Source organism: Branchiostoma floridae, chromosome 10, assembly GCF_000003815.2.
Source record: "Branchiostoma floridae strain S238N-H82 chromosome 10, Bfl_VNyyK, whole genome shotgun sequence".
NCBI lineage: Eukaryota > Metazoa > Chordata > Leptocardii > Amphioxiformes > Branchiostomatidae > Branchiostoma > Branchiostoma floridae.
In genome coordinates, this window is record NC_049988.1 from 8,732,785 (window position 1) to 8,758,808 (window position 26,024).

At 38.0% G+C, this 26,024-nt stretch overlaps 1 protein-coding gene across 8 annotated transcripts in view; it reads right to left on the reverse strand.

Moving 5' to 3' along the window:
- Window positions 1-11,539: 11,539 nt before the first annotated feature.
- Window positions 11,540-26,024, reverse strand: part of LOC118424399 (ly6/PLAUR domain-containing protein 6-like) — a 46,009-nt gene continuing 31,524 nt past the window's right edge. For 7 of the 8 annotated variants that reach the window (XM_035832949.1, XM_035832951.1, XM_035832947.1 and 4 more), the window contains 4 exons: window positions 18,356-18,635; window positions 16,427-16,525; window positions 14,464-14,597; window positions 11,540-13,291 (listed from right to left, as the gene is read on the reverse strand). In XM_035832949.1, the coding sequence (XP_035688842.1) occupies window positions 13,115-13,291; window positions 14,464-14,597; window positions 16,427-16,525; window positions 18,356-18,470 (525 nt within the window). In that variant the 5' untranslated portion in view covers window positions 18,471-18,635 and the 3' untranslated portion in view covers window positions 11,540-13,114. Of the gene's footprint in view, window positions 13,292-14,463; window positions 14,598-16,426; window positions 16,526-18,355; window positions 18,636-23,540; window positions 23,698-26,024 lie in introns of those variants that run through there. The other variant, XM_035832953.1, reaches the window with a different exon arrangement.

Here is a 26,024-nt window from a genome sequence, read left to right on the forward strand (position 1 = left end):
CTGTAGTAACTCAGAGGGGAAATTGAATACATTTTGTAACAACCTTAAGTTTGCCTCTTTAACCCAATGCCAAAATCTATAGTATACAACAGCCTGATAAAAGATGGTCAATGTAAACGTTAGGTTGGCTATTTCTCCACATTTTACTGAAGGGGACTGCATCATTTCTTTATAATATGCTTATCTACAGGGCAAAGAAAGTGACATGTATACTGTACTTGCTTCAAACAAAATATAAACAAATCTTATCAATAACAAGATAAGGAGATATTTGGGTCCTTTTCCTTATCTAGTCCTTACAGTCCATCCAAGATAATTGTAAGGAAAAAGTATTACAAAGACGTAGTTCAGTCGATAGGTTGAAAGGGGCACACTTTTAGGCTTAGAGATAGTGTTCTTTGAACTCGTGATAAACAAACAAGAAAACAATCTGCAAATGGGAGAGGGCATTTTCAACATTCCTTACAAACTACAGAATTTTCAGTTCGAGGAGATCTGAATTGATACAGTAAATACTCATATTTTCATACAATCATTGCTTGGTGATGTAAGCATCATTCTGTACTTACATTGACACTGGTTTCATCAGAAGAAAACTGCTGATATCATAGCAAACCAGCCACTGTACTTTCACTCATCTTACAGGTCTGCCAGTCACTACTGTACAGTAATGGTACGCTCCCAAATCCACCAACTATATGACTTACACTGACCTGAGTGACCAGAGAAATGGAAATAATTAGGATTTAGGTAAACACTCCTTCTGGGGTGGTCACCTCTTAAGGTTTTTATCAAAAAGGCTCCACCTCTTACAACTACAGCCATGGATTATACTGTGACTTATAGTCAAGATACCTGTTGCCAAGTGACTGTCAACATTTTGTGGAACAAAAGCTTTCAAAAGAGTTTTTTTCTGTCTAAAAACCCAAAGATGATTTCGTATTCAATGAAGTTTCGAGAGTCTCTCTGTAACTAATGCTGTTTATGAATGTTTGTCACAGGTAAGACATTAGAGTTTCTTTCTAAAAAAAAAACGATTGAAATTGACTAGGAAATTGACTGGTTAACATGTCATATTTCAACGTATACCATACAGGTTACATGTACTTGATTTTAACTTAATTTGATGTAAACATTTATTCTGAGTTTTTTGAAATTACAATAGTTTCATTCAAGATGACCAGCCCCCAGAACTTGAGTGAAAGTGCATGTAGTAGAAGAAAAAAACATGACATCAATTTTTCCTGGCCATATTAGTCATATTAGCTCATTGTGACCATTTGGAAAACAAACTATTAAATACAAAATGTATCTACATGTATAACTGTTTCAAAGCATGAAGAGCACAACCTGTTAAAGGAGGTCGACTTTGAGTTTGAAGCCTTCTTTTTAGAAATTACAAATCAGTTCCTGGCTGTTTCTCCAGTATAAATCCATGTCCTTATCGATAATCTCAGAGTGTGATACCATCAGAGATGTATGATAAACCAAGAAGTGTGTCATGATCTAGATTAAACCAAACAAAAGGTGTTGTTTTACCTGTAACAAAAGATGGTCCATTAGCTTAAACCAGAGTATACAGATAATTGTTCACACTTTTACCATTACACGGCTCAATTCTTGGGTAGAGAGGTTCAAAATACCAGCTATTCATTCCTGTAAGCAAAAAGAAAAGCAGGAAAGCAAACATTGTTGATAAATGTAATACAAGATCCCATCTGCATTAGTTGCTTAACATTTTTACATATCGAATAACTTCTGATGAGTTCTCCTTGCTCTCACGACTTAGGATAATCTAAGGTTACACAGACCATTGCACAAATGCTGTAGGAAAAGGGCTGTCATGTCTGCAATGCTGGGCGAATTCAGACCATTTCGATACCCGAAGACTTAAATATATACCCGTCGAGCGGATATGCCCATCCCGCATCAGATAAATGAACCCACAGGTACACGATGTAGTGCTATCAGCTCTCCTGATCCCCATGTGCACACACAAAGATATTAGCCATGATCTTTCTGGGATATAAATATACTACACCTGAGACTAGAACAAATTTAACCCTTGTGGATTACTGATTCAGAAATAAACATGGGAGCTGATAACCATACCATGACAAAATCTTCTCGTTATTCTTAAAAATAGATACTACCGGTAAGAGGTATCTTAACGTTTCCACAATAAGCCAAAAACTCTTATCCAACCTTACCAATTGTTGTTGCCTTTATGGCCTGCTGAACTGGAGTGGATAGGGTCTAGCTATCTTCAAATTTCTGCCTTAATGTTGTATGTTGAAGGGTTTCCTGGGAAATCAAACTAAAGATTTCTTTTACAGATACACAGAATTATCATACTCAGCATGATATCATTGTTGACAAATTGATTTGTTTTGACTTAAAGCAAAAGAAAGGAAATTACACACTTCAGTTGATTCAGTTTTCTTTTAAACAATTAGGTATACCGTATCCCCCTGGAGAGCCTCCTCAAGGCAGGAGGACACATGTCTGGCACTGCTCATCACCACCTGCTGGTCCTGAAGGCTCTGACAGACATGACCATCTCCAGTCCACAGAACCAATTCATTATCACTCCCATCACCAAGGGAGAACAGGGCATGGCATTGATAGCCACAGGACTGTCTGCTGGAGTCTTGAGAGAGAAACCCCGCTGTCCTTGACTCTGGGACCTGCTGTTGTAAATACTTTTCACAAGAAAACTGCCTTTAGTAGCAACTGAATGTTAAAACTAAAGACTGAAAGCTGATTGATTAGGGGTGAGCACAAAGTGTAGAAGAGTCTGCACATTTTTTACCTACAGAAATTCATGTAATAATGTAATAAAAGAGTGTTCATGACAAAATTCCTTAGATTGTGTGATCTCTTTTATGAAGAATTTCACATTATACTATATAATCTCCTTGAGAAGTTTGCAAGAAAATCTTTGCTGGTACTGTTAGACGATTGTATCATAATGATTGCTTGATTCTCTGCCTGTTAAAATTGCTGAATTTTGTTAGCCTCAGACCATCCGATTTGCTACAGGGTCTCCTATACTCACTTTGACACTAAAAAGATTTTTTAAGGGAGCAAGTTCAGGAGTCCTTGACAAGTAGTAAAATCAGATGCATACTTCTGTTTATGGTATTTGACATAAAACACTCCTTCACAGTCTATCTCTGATCCAGTACATTAAAGTAACCACATCATTTGTACTACCAGCAGGTGCCACACCATTTCCCCTTCCTCTTCCCTGTCCTGTAACTCATCACATGTCACGTCTTCAACTTCTGTTTTCCTCACTTGCTGAGTACATCTGGAAGTTCTCTCTATCTCCTACTGCTTCAATTTCAGGCCTTGACTGCAGCCGTTTTTGATCCTGCTAGATGAAACACTGTCCCAATATCCCACACCACTGGGTTTCCTGGGAACTGACCACACAAGGTGGCTTTCTTATTTTTGCAAAGAAACTGTTTTTCCCATAATGGTCTCCTGATGATGCAATGACTTTGATTAACCACATTTCACATCATCGTTAACATGTCAAAATTGCATACAGAACCAGCATCCCTCCAGTAAACAAACTAATCATTCATTGTTGTGCTGCTATCATTTCTATATTTCAGAAATGATTGTCCCATCCGTATGCTTTGTCAACTTTCTTTCATACAGAAAAAAAGGGTATTTCTCTTAGATAAGGGCATTTGAGACAAAAGAAAAGAGTCAACCAACAGCCCAATACCTTTCTTATTCTTTAGTGTCATCAATTGATATGCTTACCAAAAGGGTAAAGGTAAAAAGGTAAAGGGCAATGGATCTTTATCCACTGTGACTAGGGCATAGTATTGGAAGGCAGAGCCCATCCCTCTCCTTTCCTCACCTTTTTCAGAAAGTCAGATGCCCATTTTTCACCTACATGTAGTTGGATTGAGGAAAGTCGTGTTAAGTGCCTTTTCCATGGACACAACAGGATGGTCTGATAAATAACGCTATATATAACAATCCAGAACTCCTAGAATACTAGTCCAGTGACACATACTGTGAACAATGGGAGATCATCAGACATTGTGTTACAATATCAGCATGAACCCACATTATGATCTGCTGATGTCATTACCTGTTCGTGTAATAAAACTTTAACTACTTGTCAAAGCCCAATGTAATGTCCAAACATTCACACATTTCGATACTGGCAATAGGCTGTAAACCACTTTGTGCTGCAAAATGATTGTGGTTTGCTATAATCCCAAACTAATCCCACCAGAACCCCACAACACCTCCTTTTGCTACAGATGGGAAAAATCTGGACATCCCCTGTAGTCCCTCTATGGTTGCCGCTTGTTTTTTTGCTGCCCACCATGCTGCATTCTGTATGGTAACAGTTAACATGTGTTGTGTTACTTTCCAAAGAAATTCCTTCTTTCTAAACTAAAGGGATCAAAGTTTCCAGAATTCCAGCACTAATTAGTTAAACCAACTTGGAGAAGAATTTCTTTTGTTTGATCGCATGATGTCCTTTGAGAGGAGGAAATTCTTTTGTGCAACGGTTTTTTTAAAAGCAGAGATTGATATTGGTTTAAGGATGTGGCAGAGCACTGAATTGGTAGCATATCAGATGTGCTTCAAAAGAATGAGAATAATTTTCAGGTGATAATAGTGGTTCAGAAAAAATTACAGTGGGTACATAAAGGTACAATCCTCAGTTTTTCGTTGTCTCAAGTCATCAGATTTAGATATGTTTGAAAGACCAATATGAAATTGGGTTTCAATATCAGTAAAAAAGTGACATATGTCTAATTGCCTCAACCTCTTTGTGGAAATAAGTGATGATTATGACTTTTCAGTTTAAAAGTCGATTTTGGGAACTTTTTTAAATTTAGTAAGTAAGGCCACAATGTAACATTAATATCAAAGAAAAAGGAAAACAAAAAGGGAATCATCATTCACTTTATCAAGCAATGCCAAATATAACACATTTCATCATTCTTTCATCAAGCCCTGAACTGAATCAGGTAATATTGCAGAGATACCATCTGTATGTGGTGAGATGGGATCAGCAAACTCCCCCAGATTCTACATGCCCAATTAGCAACACCAACCCAAACACACATGCCTGGAGAAAACCTCCACATGAAGAAAACAGAAGTGCAGGGATTCCAGATTGGTCTCCTATGGTTTTCTGCTCCAGTTTACTCAACTGAGCAACTCAGCCCACAAGGTAATTGTGCCCCAAACAACATCATTTCCTATTTTCCTACAAAACAGGTATTAGCAGTGACAGAAACCTTGGAGGAATTACGTCAAGGAAGAAAAAAAGGTCAGCATTGAGAGCTGGACTTGAAAAAAATTTTGACCTTTTTTTCTTCCTTGACGTAATGCTGACCTTTTTTTTTAAATGTGAAAAGAACAGATTTTAACAATCTTAAAAGATTGTTAAAATCTGTTCTTTTCACATTTTATCTTATCTTTATTCTTAAAAGTGGCAGTCACGGAAAAATACCTCAGGCATTATTTATAGAATGTGAAATAAGTCAGCAATTGAACTTGAATAAGTTGGTTAGGGTTGGGATGACTCCTTTGTACAGTACCAGCATCCCTATTTCTTTTTAGAACATTCCATACAACTATCCCTCAGGTAGCATTGCCCAGTGCACATTGTAGCCATATTTATCATTATGCAATTATACTAATGAATGACATGCAAATCAGAAGAGAGCATGGAAACAACTCTGTGAGGATTTGAAAACAAAAAGAAAATGCGTCTACTTACAAGATTCTGAACCAGCCAGTGCACAGAAGCTTACCAAGTGGCTCAGCATTCGCTGATCACCGTTCAGCACCACTGTGCATCCAGACTTCAGAGGGGTTTGAAGGAGGGAGACTTTAGGCTACAGGATCTGGACTGTACCATTCAAACATGATGGGGAGTCAACAGTGTCTATTAAACCAAATACTGTGGGCTAAGTGTATGCACTTTTCTTTCAACTTCATCAGTAACTTCATCATGAGCGTTCACTTCAATAGTCCGACCAACTTTACCAATCAACCTACCAACAATCCTGGAATTGCTGAATGTTAATTTTCAGACAATATGAAACTTGCTTGTCGTGAAAGTGACCTAACCAATAAAACTTCAGGTACCGTAACATGTAAAAGACTTTAACTTAACTATATTCATTAGTGGGAACGCCTGGAACGTTAATTGGGTGTAAGGAAATCATTTTTTCTATGACCAAGGAGGTTATGACCATAAAAACAGTTCAATAAAGATTATGATTGAGAAACACAGTATGTGTGTATGAGCAATCCATGTGTTACCAACCCTAAAGGCCTGGGTTTGACTTTTAACATGAGACAAGACCAAAGGCTTTACACACAGTAGATCAAAGCAAACGCATGCATTTGTACCACACTCTGGATTAAGCTCAAAGCCTGGGACCACATCTGGAAACATACACTGGGGAAGAAAACCCACCAAAGCTACAATTTTCTCTGTCTTGGAATGTGACCTGCAAATAGGACAGGATTTACACTGCAGATTCTTGTCAACTTTTAAAAACAAGCCTGATCTCTACAAAAAGTACACCCACAACTGTGTGACTCGCTGCAATGCTTTGAAGTGGAGTGAACCTATCCTTTTTTAATGCACCTGTTCAAGTGGGAAGGGCCGCATTAAACATGGTCAATTTGAAAACACCTTCAATATGAAAAGCTTCCTTATGAACCTTTCTACTCCTTTTTTTAATTATGGCAGATAAGAAACTTTTCAGTTTAAATGTACAAAATTCTTTATGAAACACTTAGATACAGTAACTACATCCATTCTACTACAGTTACTTGTCAAACATCTCTGTTGGAAAAAAGTAGCCAGCAAGCAAGAAAAGAAAGCCATTTTGTAAAATTGAAGCACTGAAAGTACACCCAACTGTTTTCACCTACCAGGATGTTCGGTTCCCCCTGAAGAAATCATTGGTTTCAGTCCTGTTTTCAAAACAATGGGATATATCCACTTCTAATTGCACATTTTTCCCTTTTACTTCAGAGTCTAGGTTTTAAAATGCCTGGCTCCGTGCCAGCCTTGTTAGTGGTGGATTGTCTGCGTGCCCACATTCTTCAGAGAACGCAGCAGAAATAGCATATTACATGTCTGTCAAACTCAATCAGCCATGTTTTTCTGCCTTAAAATAAAAATTGCTTTCCCTCTAATTAGTATTATTGGTAATATTCATTCTCAAGACCTTTGTATTATAGTACTTTTAGTGCAGAGAAGCATTTTAAGGATGGAAATAATTTGTATCAAACTAATGGGGCCTGCTCTAAATCACTGGCTTTAATACTAAGATACTAATTCCAAATTAATTTCTTTCTGGTTGCATTCTGATGTTAGGTATCAGAAAACCATGGTAACAGATACCACAATTAAGGCTAAAGGAACCCCTTGGGCTGTGTTGGTAAAGACAAGGTATCAGAACTCTCTGTTTTCCCTGTACTTCAAAGGAATTCCTCCTTCAATGTTTTATTTCCCTTCAGGGATCAGTTACAAATGGTATATTCCAGGTAAACCCACATCAAAGACCTTGATGAAGATATGCAAATGTATTCTATTTAGTATGCACCGAGTATCAACCAGCAGATTTATTTTCTAAAAGTCTGGATCAGCCATGAGGTTTCCAAAGTACATGTATAAACATCCAAGCCACAATCAGCTTTTACCTCTTTTAGGTTTAACATAATATCTGACATCCTTCATGATACAGTGATATTAATGCAGCAATGGACTATTTCCTTGGCATCAACAATCTTGAATATATTCTATCTAACGTTACAGTGTAACATTATATCTGCATGATCTTCTTTAAAAAATGGAATATGAATAGATTTCCCATCTTTTGATTATCATCCCTTTGCTTTTCCCATTTTTCAAAAGTAGAATTCTTGACTGGGTGAAGTCGAACATGTTCCATACTTTCTGAATGACACAAAAAAGCCCGGCTCTGCGAGTTTTAACTACTAACTGAATTTGAAAAGGAATTTGACATGGAGGCAGAGTCATGGTCACAATATAACCAGGGTTTCCTTTGGAAGGAAATAGGAGTCATGCCAGAGGAAACAAGATTCAGCAGTCTAGAGTTAAGACATAAACTCTTTTCTTCCAAGGATGTCAGGTGCAGCCTGTCTATTTCATCCTCACTTACAAACTGGTACACAATTTGGCTTGGCTATTTGAGATGTGTCCCAAACACAATGTACCAAACTAAAGGGCTTGAACAGCTTAATCCAAAGGGATGCAATGTTTGGGTCTAGACTGTGCTGGTCTGTGATAGCACAGCTCATAAATCATCATAACCCACAGTAAAACTTCTGATGTGCCAGACATCCTCAGTTGTGTAATACTGACCAACAATCATTCTCAACAGTGTGGACACAAACCCAGCTATTGCACTAAACATTTCACTTTTGTGTGGAAAAAAGGAGTAATTATTTCCATAGTTACATTTCTGTCAGGTCTTGGCATCAAATAGAATGCTGTTCGGCACTTGTAAAGTTAGGAACCTTATGCTGAAACAATGAGGTGCAAACCTCACAAGAAAAGTCTGGTAAGCATCACTACCACTCCCACTTTAGTCTTTCCTAACTTTCTGACATGACCATAAATTGTGCGCCAAACAGGTTTATATGCCTTTACCTAATTAAATTTTGGCAGGACCTATCAATTGCAATTTATGATGATGAACAGCACAACCCCTGCATACTTGCAATTTTCCATCTCAGCATTTGATTATGACATGTTCCAACTTGTACTGCCTGAAAAGTTTTAGGACCGCTAAATTTTAAAGTCTGTGAATTGTGGAAAACATATTTTGATGCATTGCTAGGTAGAAATTCCAGATAATTTCAAGGTTCATCCAGGCAATCGTCTTGTGAAAATTCTTTTGTGTTGTGAAGAATTGCACACTTCTGTATATAGCAACTCCACAATACATGTATTGACATCTGTTAAAAGGCCTTAATTGGGTATTACGATAAAAGGTTGGACTTCAGAGGAAGTATGATATCAAGAAAATGTGCTGAAGCTGCTCCCATGGATTCCTCAATCTTGCATTCAAGTGCACAGCTTGTATTACATTTTCCTGTATATCAGAAGAAGTATACTGAGCAACTTCCATGCTTAGACTTGACAAAAATGCTGCTTTCCTTATTTGTTCTTTGCTGTTCTATTAAAGAAACTGGTCGCATACTGACAAACAAAGAAAGCTTTGCTGCATGCCCGGGTCTAAGTTACAACCTTACAATTTCTGCTCTTGACTTTTTCTTGTTCAGAGGTGAGATGTGTTCATCAACACCTCGAATAGCGCAGGTATCAGTTCTATACCCAGTGCCATTGTAATCAACTTAAAGTCTGACCATGTCTGGGAATTTGCTAACAAGATGTCTGACACAGGGACTGCAAATTGTTCCTGGAGTTTTTCAAGTGAAACTGTCCCTATTGGAGAAAATTGGTCTGACACTCAACTTGCTAGGGGCCTATCAACACAGCACTACAACCATGAAGAGAGATATAATCCACAGGCAGGCAATGGGTGGGATGACAGAACAGCTAATCCCGGCGACTGCTGATACTGGAATGCATGGTACACCATATCTTCAGGTTGTAGAAGACTTCTAAAAATTCAAATCTTGTTGACTGTCAGTCCCAATGACTGATTGCTTTTGATGAAATATTCTTGCAGGTGACCTTGTACTATCTTCAATGATGATGATATTCTTTTTAATCCCCAGTTCGCAATCAATAATAATGGTAGGAGTGAAGGACCCATTATCCATTCTATCATCCATTCTATCATTCGAATCACTGAGATGGTTGCCTTCAATCAACAAGGAGCAAGAGGATAGTCTTAAAGGGAATCACAACTTTATTTGAACTTCTTGAAGGAAACACATGCTCATTAGGTCTGACTGATGTACTACTTGAGAACTTAGGAAAAAGCCTTAGACATATACACTGGACTATAGACATGACAAAGGTGAGCAGAAAAGACCTGTTTTGACCGGAGCATTATCTCATGTTTAACAAAGGGATCAAAGTTGATGATACAAATTACAGCAAGTTGCAATTATTTTCTTACAGCTGATCTAAGTCCAAGGTTACTGTTCTCTAGATGTAACTTAAAGGCTCAGAAAGAAGACACGAGTGGATATGATTTTTTTCCTTGATTTTTTATCATATCTGAGGGTTTTTTTTTTTTTTTCAATTTAGAGGTGGAGTAAATAGGAGCCCAATTATTGATAAGCTTTTCTCAGATGTACGTATAATGTTGCATTCTGCTTGATTCAACCAGACGAGTCACAATTTTGTCCTAATCCATAAAGAAACATTCAGAACTGTAACATTGTAACATAAGACATAATGGTCATCAGGAGAGAATGTCATCCATAGTTATACACTAACAGGTACTTATAGGAAGTCTATCTAAAAGACTCTGAGAGTCAACTGACACTTACCTTTGGAAGGTCTGTGTCCTTGAGTTGTCTCCACAACTGTCCCCAGAGACCTATATGAGTCTAGGAACGAATCAGTACCATTTACAGAGATACTTTTAGAAGTTTATCTAAAAGATTTTGAGAGTCAACTCTCAACTGAAACTTCCTTAGGAAGTCTGTGTCCTTGAGTTGTGTCACCAGAGACCGCAAGTGTCCCCAGAGACCTCCATGAGTGTAGGAACTAATCAGTACCATCCCAGGGATGCGCCAGACAGGAAATTGGTCTGTCTCTGATGAAGATGTTTAGGACAGAAGCCCTTGGAGATCTCCAGTTCATCAGGATGGTTATCTGGTTCCAAAGATTTGTTTTCACATCTTTAAGAAAACAGCGCGACATAATATTTTACAGATGTTTCTAGCTTAGAGATCATTAGAATCTGTGATTCATAATATGATTCTGACGTACATTGTCAAGGAGGTTGGTTGGGTGCAAGATATGACAAGACAAAACTTCAATTTATGATGTTAAGAAGAAACTTCCTTAGTAAACACATAAAAGATATCTACCAGTATCTTTGGACTTTCAAATCTGTTTGGACTTTGAAGGAATAGCTTTCAAAGATCATTTTTTTGTCCTTATCCATAGAGAAACATGAAAAACTGTAACATTAGACATTGGTCATCATGAGAGACAACCAACAGTCAGATTTAAAAACAAACATGATCTGAATCTTTGACCTTGCTATGAGGTCATCTAGAGGAGACACGTCATGCTAGGTTGTGTCTGTTCCTAATGCATTTTCAATGTCAAATTACCAAAACAGACCCCTGGCCTTTTAAAAACTCAGCATGAAGTTTGATTTTTTGTCTTTATGAAGTGACCTAGGGCTGGACATGATGTAAACAACGGATCTGGTACCAGTAAAGGCGAGACTGCTTTAATGTTATCCACAGAATGTTGAAGACATTGGTTGATAAGCATTTGATTGGGATAGTGTATGCATTTCTGTCCTTGTGCATCTTGCATCTAAAAAACACGAAAAATATCACAATTTTCATACAACATGGAAACACGACTTTATTGTTGTGTCTAGACAGTACCTGAAAATTCAAGATACATCTTTGTCCATAATGCTGTTATTTGATATAGCTTGTCTTGTTACCTTTTCTGCTTCCAATGATAGTCTGTGCAACACGAACTCCGCTGTCCAGGGCCGTGGATGATTGGCGGGCTGCTATAAGCGAGATTTAATCAGGCTACTTCCAATGATAGCTAGTCCAGGGTGTTGCAAGGAAGCACCCTAACAAGACTGGACTCCAGGTTACCGATAGTTAACGTTAGCACTTAAGTGAGCCACAGATAAGCAATAAATGTAAACATGTTCTTATACAAGTAATATAGGTGCTACAAAGGTCTTTCACAACTTATGGTGTATTCTTATTGTAATTAAGGATTAAGGGACAGACAAGACAAGACATCTTGTGTTTTTTTTTCTGTACAACAGTTTCACAATTTACTTCCACATCATTATACTCTCTTGTATATACAGTAAGGCTTGAACACGTAAAACTTGAACATTAGACATTCAGCAACACAATGATAAATACTATGGTATAGAAATGTGATATTGTACTACAAAGTGAGGCAAATCATCAAGAAGATGAAACGTTTTGGTTTCTGTTGCATGTCTTTTATACCATATGCAGTGGAACAGTTATCCATTGATTGTCTCACAGAGAAATCTCAGAAAGCTCTGTATTACCAACTGAAATACTATAAAATCTACAAAAACTAACAAATCTACACGGAGATCACAACTAAGTGCCATAGCTTGCAAAAGGTTTGAAATTAAACTCTGACAAAATTCAGACATATATTTATCAATCAAAAGTTTATCATGAAAATTAAAGCTGCAAAACTACTTTGAAACACAAGAAAATCATAGCTTTAATACAACACGTTCCTGAATGTTTGATGATCAAATGACAAACAGTATTCTCAACTATTGATGTCAGGAATCAGGTTTTAAATTTACAGGGTTGAGATTTTCCAATGCATGTACTCTGATAATCAAATAACATGCAATATCATGAAGTGTTGGTTTGTTTCCATATTCCACATTTCAGACAATATATCCTTATAAAAAATACATCTGGATACACATAGTCAAACTTTTCTTTAATATTTACACATATTCAAAAATTTTAAATATATTCCATGACATCACTCAAATGCTTGAATACAAATAATTGAAAATTTACATGCACTTTGTTGTGGTGATGTGTTATACTGCAATGACTCCAGTTGATAAACAGTTGAAGGGACTGTAGCTAAAATTATATTGAAAATCTACGTCTTATTTGTAATTTTTTGGCAATTGTTTCTGGCAAACGCATTTTCACCCATAGAAGATGGCTTTCCTTGTAGAATTTTTCTTTCTTTAGTGACTTAGGCATTGGTACCATGTAAGGTCCATAAAATGAAAGCTATTACAGTGTTATATCGATAAGAGCTTTGGAGTAACAAAAATTATTTTCCTTTAAAAATTCAGATTATGAAGTCAACAGGTTTTTCCACATGAGGTATTGATAAATTCATGAGCATTACATTTTTTCTTTTATTATCTTCTGAATGTTATAGATGTCTGAAAAGTACTGCAGCCAGTAGTGTGACCAATAATACTTGTACTGAGGGGTTAAAATGTGAAGAACTGCCAACATCATATGGCGTTATTGTGGCGAAGATGGCGGTTGTGTGGTTGGTTGGCACCTCTGGGTTGCAGATGTTTCCTTCACAGCAGGCTATACACACCTGATAGAAGAAAAATACAAAATAAAAGATAATATGAACATAGAACCCATATGTGTGTGATATGATAAATAATACAGACAGTGGAACTTTAAATTTCTTTAAGTTTAGGAATAAGATGATAGATTATAGAGAGATGTATGATGCCACTATACTCTTTAGACAATAACAAACAATAGGCCTACAAAGATGGCTCCAATTCAATTCAAATTCTTAACAAAGAGGTGTTTGTCAATGGAAGGCATTTCAGCACCAAGGAGGCATATTTTACAAACTTATGTATGAGATCTTTTTTGGGAGGTTGAGTGAAATATCATGATATTAGTAACTAGAATTGAGGTTATATTTGGGCTCTTTTTCAATGGAAGGCATTTCAGCACCATGGAGACATATCTTACAAATACATGTATTGGACCTTTCTTTTGGTTTTTGAGTGGAATATTATGATATCTTGTCACTAAAAGGCTTCAGTTTGGTCCCTTCTTCAATGGAAGGCATTTCAGCACCATGGATACATATTTTACCTATATTTTTTTTATTTATTTATTGATCTTTAGGGTAGTCCCTTCAGTTAACGTAGTAACTGATTTCCTAGGGAGCCCTATAACAATAATAATAACTCGAAGTACAAAAAATAACTACTAACATAGGATTGAACATAAAGCAATAATCCAATTCGGATTTGTAAATCATATGAGATTTTGTTATCTTTAAAGGGAGATATCTTGATATCATGTCACTATAATTGATGTTAAGCTTTGTTCCTTCTTCAATGGAAGGCATTTCAGCACCATGGATGCATATTTTGAAAATTTTGCTTTTGAAGGAAAGTACATGATATTATGTCACTAGTATTGACTCAGTGTTCTAGCCAGCCAAAATTTCTTTCCATCCCCTGGACTTTGAATGGAAATCCTGTCAAAGATTTGACAATCCTATGGGGTATACTCAACAGGAAAAATCTGATCCCTCTGAAATGAATTTCTTTTATTTTGAGGGGCAAATTTTGCTGCTAGACTTAGATAGGTTCAATTAGAATCTTAACATGATGATTTTTGTCCATCACAGAGGATGGAATGGGCAAAATTCTGTCAAAGGACGGAACAACGGATGCTGGCTGGAACCCTGATTGACTATTAGTTCTTTCTAATGACCTTATGCTGTAGTTGACTCACCATGGACCCATCTGTGTTTATGGAACAGCCCACAGTGTTTGGGGTGCAGTCCTCCACAGCTGCACACTTTTTCCTCACCATGACGCTGCCCCCCTCCCCATTCATCCTGTGTAATGTATGGCAGTATTTGGTACCTGGTGGAGATAAACAGATAGGTGGAAATGGTAAGTTATGCTCGCATTATGCTGTGTACTTAACAGGTGGTTTAGTGGTAGATGGAGGTATTAGGTATTTCAGTTCAGATTCATAAAGAAAAGCCTCATTAGAAAATGCACAGCTAATATATAGCATTATTGGGATTCCTTGGATTTCTTTCCTACAAAGTGTCTGAAATGGGCACTTTCAAGTTTGGCTATAACATCAAATCTAAAATTCAAAATCAAATCTCACATCTCTTATGAGCAAAAAGTATTGGAGTTTGGCAACAAATGCAATGGAAGTGCCATCTAGACTTTGCGGTACTTCGCAATGACTCTCAATTGATGAAAACTCCTTTTCAAAAATGTTATCTTCTTCCCTTCTGGGTTCTCATGCATAATTGCAACTAACTGCATGACTCCAGATTTACCAGAATTGGTCACATCCTTTATCTTCTGAGAGATCAAAAGTCTGTGTTATAACTGTGTAATCTCATACAAGCTCATATGAGCTGTTCCAATCCACAGCAAGAAGAAGTGCTCCCTTTGTTTACAGTTTATGGCTAAGGGAAATCCTCCTCTGAGGATGGGAGGGATACCAGACGTAAAGAGCAGTACAAAAAGACATGCAAAGGAGGGAGATCATGAAATATTTCTATCCATTACTCAGAGTAATGTTAGTCTAAGTACATCCTCCGTAGTGAGTGCTGGCTCAATACTTTCGCTTCTTAACTGTGGTTAGCAAGGGAAAGTATTGAGCCAGCGGTCACTACAGAGGATGGTACTCAGGCTAGAACAAACTTGACAAAACGTATTGTTTGTTTCTGTCATATTTCAATATCTACCGTAATATTTAGTAAGTTTCCCTGTTACTTTCAATTATGTTGAGTATGCAGTAAAGCTATGATCATATAATTTTGAACTGTGGCTGTGTTCCATCATCAAACATGGCTCCACAAAATGTGACGAAATCTTCAACTTCAAGAAAGTAAAAGGTCATTTGGGAATACATTCACTTTCCAATCTATTCTTAGGTCTGGACAAGGTTAACTTTTTTAGTAACAGCCCAGTGCTGTACCATTTAACTGGACATGACATTTCCTTAGGCTGTTACTGATATAAGAACCCTCAGTAGACTTAGAAGAGTGATGCATTTGACATCTCAAATGTCCTCAAAGCTTGAACTCAAAATAGAGTCTGCAGAACTACAACAACTTTCCCCTTAAAATTAAACATTGTTGACAGTTCTTGTACTTAATTTGTAAGAGGTTGAATATGTGCCCTTGACATAAGTGTCCAGTGATGAGGTGGATATTTTTGCCTGGGGCAGATGTTTTCATCAAGGCTGTAGACCTCTGTGTTTCTGGTGTTTTGAGAACAACCTTCTGTTGCCATAACTGAAAAGTGATCCATGGGACATGCTACAGTTCGTGCTAATTGCCTGTCATATGCTGTGTTCTGCTGGCACTGCTTTGAAATGGTTAAAAAAGAAGTAGAAAGTGATTGTGGGTTGCAAAAACTGCTAAAGTGATGGGGACAACCTAATATTTTATACTAACCATTCGGTCAAGCAAGGTTATATTTTATTTGTATTGAGAGCCCAGTTAAACCAAGCAATCTCTTAAGCTCCATTTGTATGACATAAGTTTTCTACATTGAGGGTACATCTGTGTTGCTATAAATGATCATTCTGAAGCAAGACTGACCTGTAATTGGAGCAATTTTTTTATTGTCAAACTTGTCCAAATTGAAGTGGGACAATAAAAAACGTTGGGTAAGTCAAATTTTTGTGTTGGAAATTAACAGTTCAACCGAAAGTTTCCTACCTTGAGGACAGTAGACGTCAGGTGCCCATCTATTACAGTTGTAGTTATCAGACGCTTCTTCACACGTCCAGCACTTCATACTCCCTGGGAATGGTGTGCCTGCAACAGTTGGGTAAAAGGCATTAGGTGATAGGCATACTCTACATAAGATGTTGTAATTTGGCAAGGCTTCATTTTGTGAGAGTTCAGAGTGCCCAGCATGGCTTACCTTTAGTTAGCAAACCATTTCTTCCAGACCAAGGTGGTCCCAAGATTTGAAATTTTCACCCTCCCACTCATTGTTTGGGAGCCCATGTAGTTAATTTTTGTTGTTAGATCTGTCATTTTGAGTTTACCAAAATAAATTTGCATCAGTGCCATGTTCAACGCTATGAAGTTCAGATTATTAGACAGAGATTAATTTTGTCCATCTCAACAAGCAATCTTAGGATGGGAAAACTGGTCCTGGAGAAAGCCCTGTTTGATGGTCACAGATTTCAAGCTTTGCTGCTTAAGTTAAACCATTGATTTATCCTGTCAACAGTATCATCATCTCCCCCAAACAAACACGTGCCCATCTTTCGTTAGTCTTGGTATTGCTTAATTTTTGTTATTCTAACAGGTCAGAGGCACTTAATTGTCTACACATTCTTTTCATTACCTCCCCAAGCATGGCCATGTCCTGAGAACTGTCTGTCAACTGAAACGGTAATGACAGGCTAGGCACGTTGGCATGAACTCCGCATTCCACCTATGGCTTTGACCTTCCAGCTGCTGTGGTCACATGCTAGTCTGACCATGCAGCCAACCTACAGCTTGCTCTACACAAACAATTTTTGTACCACAGTAATATTTTGACTGTCACAGAGCTTTTCCTGTAGCAGTGAACGATCTGGCAGACATTGTGAAATTTCTGGAGGAAACTCAACTCCTTGTTTCTACTTCAGGGCAGGTGGCGACAATCTCTCAGCAATTCCCCAAACGTCAGGGTTGTACCATGTGGAACCCACATAAATATTGGACGATAAGAAATGGCCATGCCTAATAGGGCCCTTTTTATTCCCAAGACAGTAAGAACATATACTGTGGAACTTTAACATCCCCTGCGACCTTCCTTGCTGAGACTTGAAATGCCTGGGAAAACTTTATCTCTCAACTCCTTTCTTTCTCCACCCGTACTCCTTTAAATTAGTCGCTGAGACAAAACAGAGAACGGTGTTAAGGATCGCTTCCCTCCGTTGTGGGTTTAGTTCCAAGGAAGTGGCGATTTGACAGAGTTTTGCTGCTAAGGAGGCTAAATCCCTCACAATCTCAGCAAAAAACATTGTCTAGACTGGGGAGTATTTGTTTTTGCATGCGAGGTAGCTGAGCAGGGAGGATCTATTTGGTTGTCTTTCCGACTACAGGCTGAAGGATGGATTTCCATGCATCTCGTGTCCCGTGCCAAAGTTGGAATGTGCAGAATACACAGGTTTTGCTGCCAAAGTGCCAGGGCTTTTCCAGATATAAGGGTTGAAAGGCAGGGCAATTTTCCAGTAGCAGGAGTTCGTTAATTGCTATGGTACAGCACACAGTTTAGCAATTTAAACTACAAGTACACCTTGAAATATCATAGTGGTAAAAATTTTACAAAATGTTCCCTCGACAAGTCCTACCAAAACAGAAAAAAATCATGAAAATCCATTCATACATTAACTGAATGAAACGAAGAGATGTCTAAATGTATTTTTACCAGGATTCGAAAAACCCACCTGTTATTTACCAGTACCAGAAAAGTTTTTAGAACTAGGCAAAAAGTCAAACATATTTATAGCACAATTTTGGAAGGCTGCAAGCTAATCAAAATTGAGACTAATGGACGTATATGAATCACCAGACTTCTAACATTTCAAGCCATACTTCTTAAAAGAGCATGCATATAAGAAACTACACAAGGTATTTAGTACTTACTTGAAGGGGTATATGCAGCATCCCATTTTATATCCTGGCCATATGCCATCTGAAGAAGGTGAGAGATCACAGCAACAAGAAAGGAATAAGAAGTCACGTCAACACGAATCTCCATGGCATGAAGACTCCAGTAGAAATGTCTTTCCTGACAGTACAGGATGTTCAACTCCACGTCTTAAAGACCCAAGACGCTTGTGTAGTCCTTCACTGTTCTTCCCTCTTCAACCTCAGAAGAACTTGGAACATGAGCCACAGCTAGGCATACGTCACATTTTTTCACCTGCAACAAAGGGAGAAGAAAAATGTTATCAGCTTGCAAGCTGAGGTTACATTGTGTTGTTGCAGACAAGCACTGCATAATCATGAAAGATTGGATGACACACTTTTGCACTGCTGTATAACGTTAATTTCAGAAACAGTGAACAAAAAACACTCTGCCTGTAACAAACATCTCGAAAGATTTCTAAATGTGATTTCCAAGTAGTAATTCTGGATGAACTGAAGAAAATACCCCCAAACTGTTACAGAGAGACGAGACCATACACAAATACATGCATGTAACCTACTGTATCTCAAACTTAGTGGGAGACCCTTCCTGGTGACTGACATGTTTCATCCTTCCCTACCAATACATTTTATCACAACGCAATCGTCAAGAGCCAACAGAAATCGAAGCAACATGGGTCTATTAAAAGAACAACATTTATGCTGAGGTCATAGACAATGTGCAACATGTACCTTCCTTGCATCATAGCCATATTACTCTGAAGAGTAGTCTCAACAACATCAGGAGGGGAAGGGGGGTTATGTTGCCTTTGCACAGAAGACTAACAGTCCAGTTCCACCCCAACTTAGTTACATTGCAGGAAAATTGTGCCAGGATCCTTGTCCACAATGCGTAATAACCCCCTTTCTAACAGGCTGTGATCATGGTGAATTCTAACACAGCTAAAACCAATTGGCCAGAATTGGTGCCCACTGTGTCGGACCCTGCCTGACCAATGCGGACTGTAGTCCGATCGCTGACACAGTCAGACTCAATCTCTCATCGCCCCTGATATCCTCTCCCGGTAGTGGCGACACGAGCGGAGTCAAAGGGCCGGCTGCATTTCCAACATGCCTAGAAAGCCTTTACTGGATCAATGCCTGCCTGGCTATAAACATACCATTGCCCAGCCAGGGATGGAGCTTCCGAGTGTTTTAGGGGGTTGGGTAAAGTAATCTCCTCTTCATTGTTAAGCAGCTTTGTCTGTTTAGATGTATTCTATTGTAAAATTACTGCAGATTGTAAAATTACTGTAGTTAGGAAGTACACGTATTACTACGCAGTTGGTTAGACATAATGTCATTGTCTAGGAAGTTCCTTCTCTTTTTCCTGTATGTGATATCTTATCAAGGTGAATAACTTAAGGATGACCAACAATGCATGATCTGACACTTAAAGGAATCTCAGACCTACGTAACTTTCTTAAGGCGACCAGATGTTATAGTCCAGCAGTATTTCCAACTTATATTTAATTTTAGTACTGTACTGTGAGGAAAAGAATTCATAACATCCTATATGAACATCAAAACTTTCATGTCTGGTGATTGTGACCATTGACAAGTGCCGTAAGCATAGTTTCTTAGTCACATCCTACATACTTAGGAAGAGGCTAAAAAAGGAAATAATTGTTTAGACCTCCCTGACCCCAAATAGAAATTTCTTTAGAGGTGGTTGAAACTTGATACTTTAATTTCAGGATCCCCTTTTCCTATTCTGTCTCTTGCTGTTTTTATTATTGATAAAAACCTCATAGTATCTATGCAATGCTTTTCTTCATTATTTTACTCACAATTCTGTACCAGAATTGTAAGAGACAAACTATCAACAACAACAAAACTCCAAAGCAACGTAATGTTCAACCATGCATTTTAGTGATTTTTACAAAGCTGTAAAACTGTTGGCCTCCTGCTTTTACATAAAAATTCATATCAATATTCAGGCAAAGTGACCTCCGACGAACCCCAGACTAATGTATCATCACTGGCAAGTGAGGGGGGGATGGTCAACAGTGGGGGATATCCTTACACCAGCTGACACAGGACTGCATCTATCACAGTAGCAGCTATATATGTATGGGAAAAGGCACAGCAAAGAATTCTTGCCCGTTGTAGCAACATTCCAAAATGGCAGGGCACTTGAAATCTTGCCAACTGCTGTATAACATGTTCTTAAGTATAAGCTAGTACAAAGAGATTGATTTCAGTTGACACAAGAATCTAATACTTTCAATATTACAGTAACAACTTTCTGCAAACTAGACAGGGCTACATTTGAACAATCTTGCAGTGTTGAAAAATTACAATTCATTTTCTCAACCAGGCCTTTCTTCCATATCTATTTTCATACATAAAAAAATCTTCTAATTTTACAACAGTTGTCCCGGTTCATATGCAACAGCCCAATTTTTCCTGTATGACTGAGTGCTTAAGTGAGATCTCCCCAGAACATGGAAGTCCTCCCCCTTTTCAGTATACATCCTATTGATAGATCACTGCTTTGTCATTCTAACCTTAGCCCTGGTTGCCATCTGATATGACAAGTTAAGACAAGGTTTGTTTCTAAGAGATGTGGAGATAGGGGCCAATTATATAGAAGCTATAAGGACCCTCAGTTCCAAAAATGATATAAAAGGTCTTGAAAGGTGATAAAAACACATTTTTGGATTACGTCCAAGTTTACAGAGTCTAAAAGATGGGTCGTGAGAAGGCTATGTATACAGTATAGCAAAAGTTATTCTGACTTCCTTCCTACATGTAAGGCAAACAGATCATGATGTGTTGAGAAGTAGACAGTTTGTAAGAAAGTCTTGGCCTTGGAAGATTAGAATCTCTGTCCTTCTAAGGAAAATGACATCTGAAGAGGACCAGGTGTTGGTAACTAGACATATGCTAACTAGAAGAACTTTCAACTTTGCTGACTGTGACTTTTGTGAGAACTTTAAACTTTAGTTGATCCTACAAGGTCCTGTACTATTTTGCATATGTATCAATCCATTTTGAGCCACACAGTTAATGATTCAATGCCTTTTCTATGAAACAGGTGCACTAGGGCAATACTTTTCTTTTAAGAAGTAATCATTCATATAAACTTGAAAGCATACAGAGTAGAAAGTTTTCCAATTGTTTCAGAAGGCAGAAAAACTTCTTACCCCCTATCAAAAAATGGTAGGTCCTAAAGAGAATTAGTCTGTCTCCAATATCTTCAACAGTAGTGATTTTGTGGTATCAGTGACTTTGTCCTGACTAAGTTCTTTGACTGTTGTACATGTGTCTAAGAAATGCGATAAGGGTCTTAAAATGTGATTATTTCCAACTCTCATGTTTGGTCAGGAAAATGTCAAATAGCTCTGTGACAGCAAGCTAATTCTTTTATTTTCCTCTTGGAGGCCAATAGTACAAAGTCTGGGTGGTCTCGGCAAAGTTTGCATTTTTCACTCCCAAGTAACCTCCAAACAGAGTCAAACACACATTGGAACTGCTCCTTGAAATCAAAAACACTCAGATTAGGAAGACTTCTGTTCAACAATACTATTCAGAAATGGTCCACTTCATGGGGGGGGGGGGGGGATTTTGTCATTTTCCCCCGCAATCTCCACATAACCATTAACCCTCCACCTGCTGAAGTAGCTTTTGGTACCACATAAGTATTCGGGTTACAGGGTTAGGCAGTAGGCTGAGGGTTAATGTGTGAAAAATACATGTTGAGAGCATAACATACATCTGGTGAATAATTGCACCCTAAAAGGTGTCAGTACCTTTACAACAATTGGTAGTAAGTACAGGGTAAATTTCAAATTGTGCAGAAACGAGTGTATCTTTTACCACTTATGAAAGCGCAAATTATCCAAGCTGTTTTCACTTGCTTTCTTTCTTTAACGAGTCTAGACATCTGCCCGATGATGTGGAAAACAGAGTTTTTGTTTATTCAAAATGCTTGGTGACGTGACAAAACCATACCGGCGGTTAGAAAGAACCTAAGCATTAGCTTCAGGGGATAACAAACAGTTCCACTATCAATATATTAGTCTGCTCCTGAGATACAATGTAAATGCAACATGAAAACTGTCAAAACTGGAGAGAATAAATATACTGCACTATGTTTTACAGACTTGGAACATACAGGTTGCAACGTATGTCTGTGGCCTTTTCACCATGCACACTATAGGCAGTGATTAAACATTACGCCTGCCCCAATTGCCCTAAATGACCTGCTAATCCCCACACAAAAGATAATATACCATGTACAAAAAGGACCATCTATCTTAATCCCATTTCTTTAGTGTAATGGAAAATGTAATTTTCTTCCTAAAGAGTCACCCTGTGGAGTTTTGGACCCAAGGAAAGACAATTAATTGTAGCAGTTTCTACATGTTGTACTACCATGTTTGGAAAACAAATGCCCCTGGCCATATTGTAACCCACAAATACCACTAAACAAGAGGACAAAAAAAATGGTTTTCTTTTCTTTCCCCACCCACTTGTGTACTGCATGTTGACTTTTCCCGAGCTGTTGCTATTTCACCTGGCCTTGGACGGAAAAGTGTAGTTAGGGAGTGTCACTCAGGTAGGACTTCTGTTTGACAGAGAATGTCACATGTGTTTCCTGACAAAAGTCAGAAGTGGTCACGAGCATGTCGGGCAGACCGATCTTACTGTTTTGGTCTAAAGTGTTGGGTTCATAACATTTGTACTGGTCATTTGCTCCCCATACATTCAACGATTTTGCTCAACACAAAGTTTTACTGTTACAGTAACCTTTAATATACAGAAAGTATTTTTATGTAAAAAAAGGCGATAACCATTCAACTTCTTGTTAGCACTCATATGTGCCACTTTTTGAGTACTGAACTGAATGGTCTGCTTGAAAAGCATTAATGTACTACATTAGATGAATTATCAACATAATGTTACCTTGTATGGTATTCTACCAATGGTACATATAAAAAAACGTCTGTAATAGCAACTGCTCACTGCAGCAACAACGAATGATGTTACCCCAAATACGACACAACTTTTGTCTAAGATGCACAACAACAATAAATTCTACTTAAAGGATACAAAGGTACATTGTACTTGTTTGATGCCTACATAGGAAGGTAAGATATAAAGTATTACAGGGAATAAGTCCCTTTTGCCGTACCTTGTAAATCTGTTCCAATTTTGCTCCGTGTCCCTTCAGTTCAAACAGTGCCAAAAGTCTTACATCTGTTATTAGAACAATGTCAGGATCAGTGACTGCCGTGTACCAGTTACCACCAGCCAACAGAACTGGTCCCACCACTACTACTGCCAGACCAAAGGCTCACAACTACCTGCCTGTCACTCAAGCAGGCAGAGGACCAATCACAGCTCAGTCCTTCAGGATCAGATTAAGTTACTCTTTCCTTCAGAAAGTTGGTTTGAAAATGTGAAAATAGATGCAGTATTACATTTTCGTCTGAGACATGCTGACATTCTTGTGAGATACCCCTGATATGTGATATAGACAGATCATGACATGCACTGATAAACAAAGCTAGAACATTCTGACCTGAAATCTAGGACAAAAGTGCACATTAATTTACATTCATAGAAAAAGGGAAAACCAAGTGCTATACTGTAATATTCGTCAGCTGGTACAATTGTGTATAAATTTTTCAAATTCATTTATGATTATACAGGCACATTGTCCTTTCTTCTGACTGAAAGTTTATTCCTAGTAGATTACCAAATTGTACAGGTAGTCAGCAGCATGGCCTGATCCCAAGTAAACAATGCTAATAAACAATCACTTGGATGACAGAGCACTATCATGCTAACCTTTTAGGCCTGCTTTAGACTGGTAATGGTAAATCATCATGAGATGCTTTACTACTGGTGACTGTTGTCTTAAGGCAAGTGTACGGGCTAAAGTGCAGAGTACAAGATATTGCAAGTGAATCAAAATGGCGAGAAGTTGTGCTTATTTTTGACTTGCAAAAGTTTCTGTTTCCGTGTTTTCCTTTACATGAGATGCCCAGTACATGCCCAACAAAGAAGGAGGGTGAGGCTCTTGTAAAGGGATGTGCAATACCCAGGTTACTGCGGAACTGCAGAAAAATTACTACTAAGTTGTAAACTATGTAATGCTACATCTAAAGCATGCAAATTTAAACAAAGGAAAAATATGAATCGTCCACTGGACTGCAGGTATCTTACTGAACTTCAGTGGCTTGATCAGACTTTGTATAAATGGGGTAAATCGGGCAAGGGAGTAAAAATGTCCAGCTGCTAACATGTACAAGACATGATTCAACACCTGGAGCCTGGTGGTAGAGACTTCCATACTGCCCACCTGGAACTAATGTTGCATATGGTTTATCTTTCAACCTTTTAGTCCTGTTGACAGACGAAGAATTCCTGTCTATGGTTTGTTGCCAAACAATTTTGTCTTTTACAGGCCAAAGAATATTCTTAAAAGAAGTTATTCCCATGGTGTTTAGTCAACAAGACAAATGTGCAATGCAGTGGCCTGGATGATTTAGTCATGTCTGTTTGACCAAGGAGGTTATAACCTCCTTGGTTTGACTTTGAGTCTTTGCTATCTTAGTTCCTATGGTTGAATACAGCAATTGAAAGGAAAGCACTCATGATATGTTAGCAAAATCCTTTACACACTTTCTGGTACATTTGTATATACATGTAGGGCAACTCTTAGGCCACACAGATGTGTATTTAAAGCTCTATAGTTGGGAGCTCATAAGTTAAAAGGAAAGGCTGGCTAAAATTGTTCTCACTGCTCTGTCAAATGTTAAAAAATTGCATTCATCTTGGTAATTAAAACTTTAAGAGCAAATCTGTCCAAAATTGAATACAATTCAATACAGCTGAAAAAGTCCTTCATAAACTTTGACAGGATTTCTTCATCTTTCGTTTCTAGTGTAGCTAGAGTACGGAAATTCACATGAAAGAAAGAATGAAATAAAGAATATCATTAAAAGAACAGTCATTAATTTTTTATTTTCTATTATCTATTTACCAGTATTTAGCAAGTGTTGCATGCATTGTGCTCTGAACACCAAAGCTTAATTTCAGCTTAATCTTAATGTATGCAGCAAAGAGATCTGGAGAGTGTCCTTAAGAACGTCTTTGTCTCTGCTGTCAGGCAAAGGTGATTGATGTGTACACGAAGTATCAGGGGAATCAGATGTGCTCTCAGGTGAGTCAGGACACCTGCAGAACCACATTTTTGCACGAGGGTGTGTTCCTCATGTTGAACCTTTAATACTGAAAAAGTCCTTCATAAACTTTGACAGGATTTCTTCATCTTTTGTTTCTAGTGTAGCTTGAGTACGGGTTCCTTTTTCTTTACATCACAGAATGATTTACCACGCACTTTTAGGTGCTAGGTTAGGACTAACGTAAGGAAAAGCTGATACCTGCTGGTAGCTTATACAAGATGAGATACCCTGATGGGGGCAAGAAAGGGACGAGCCTTGTCAATGAGGGTTTACTCCATGTACAAGGATTGTAAGGGACTTTTCAAACTAGAAATTGCAACTCAGTAATTCTAAGGAAGAAACAATGCTATCCCTCCCAGTAAGAGATCTCCACAGGCCGCTGGAAAAAAGTAAAAATTGGGCCAATAAGAGAGAGGAGTTAGATG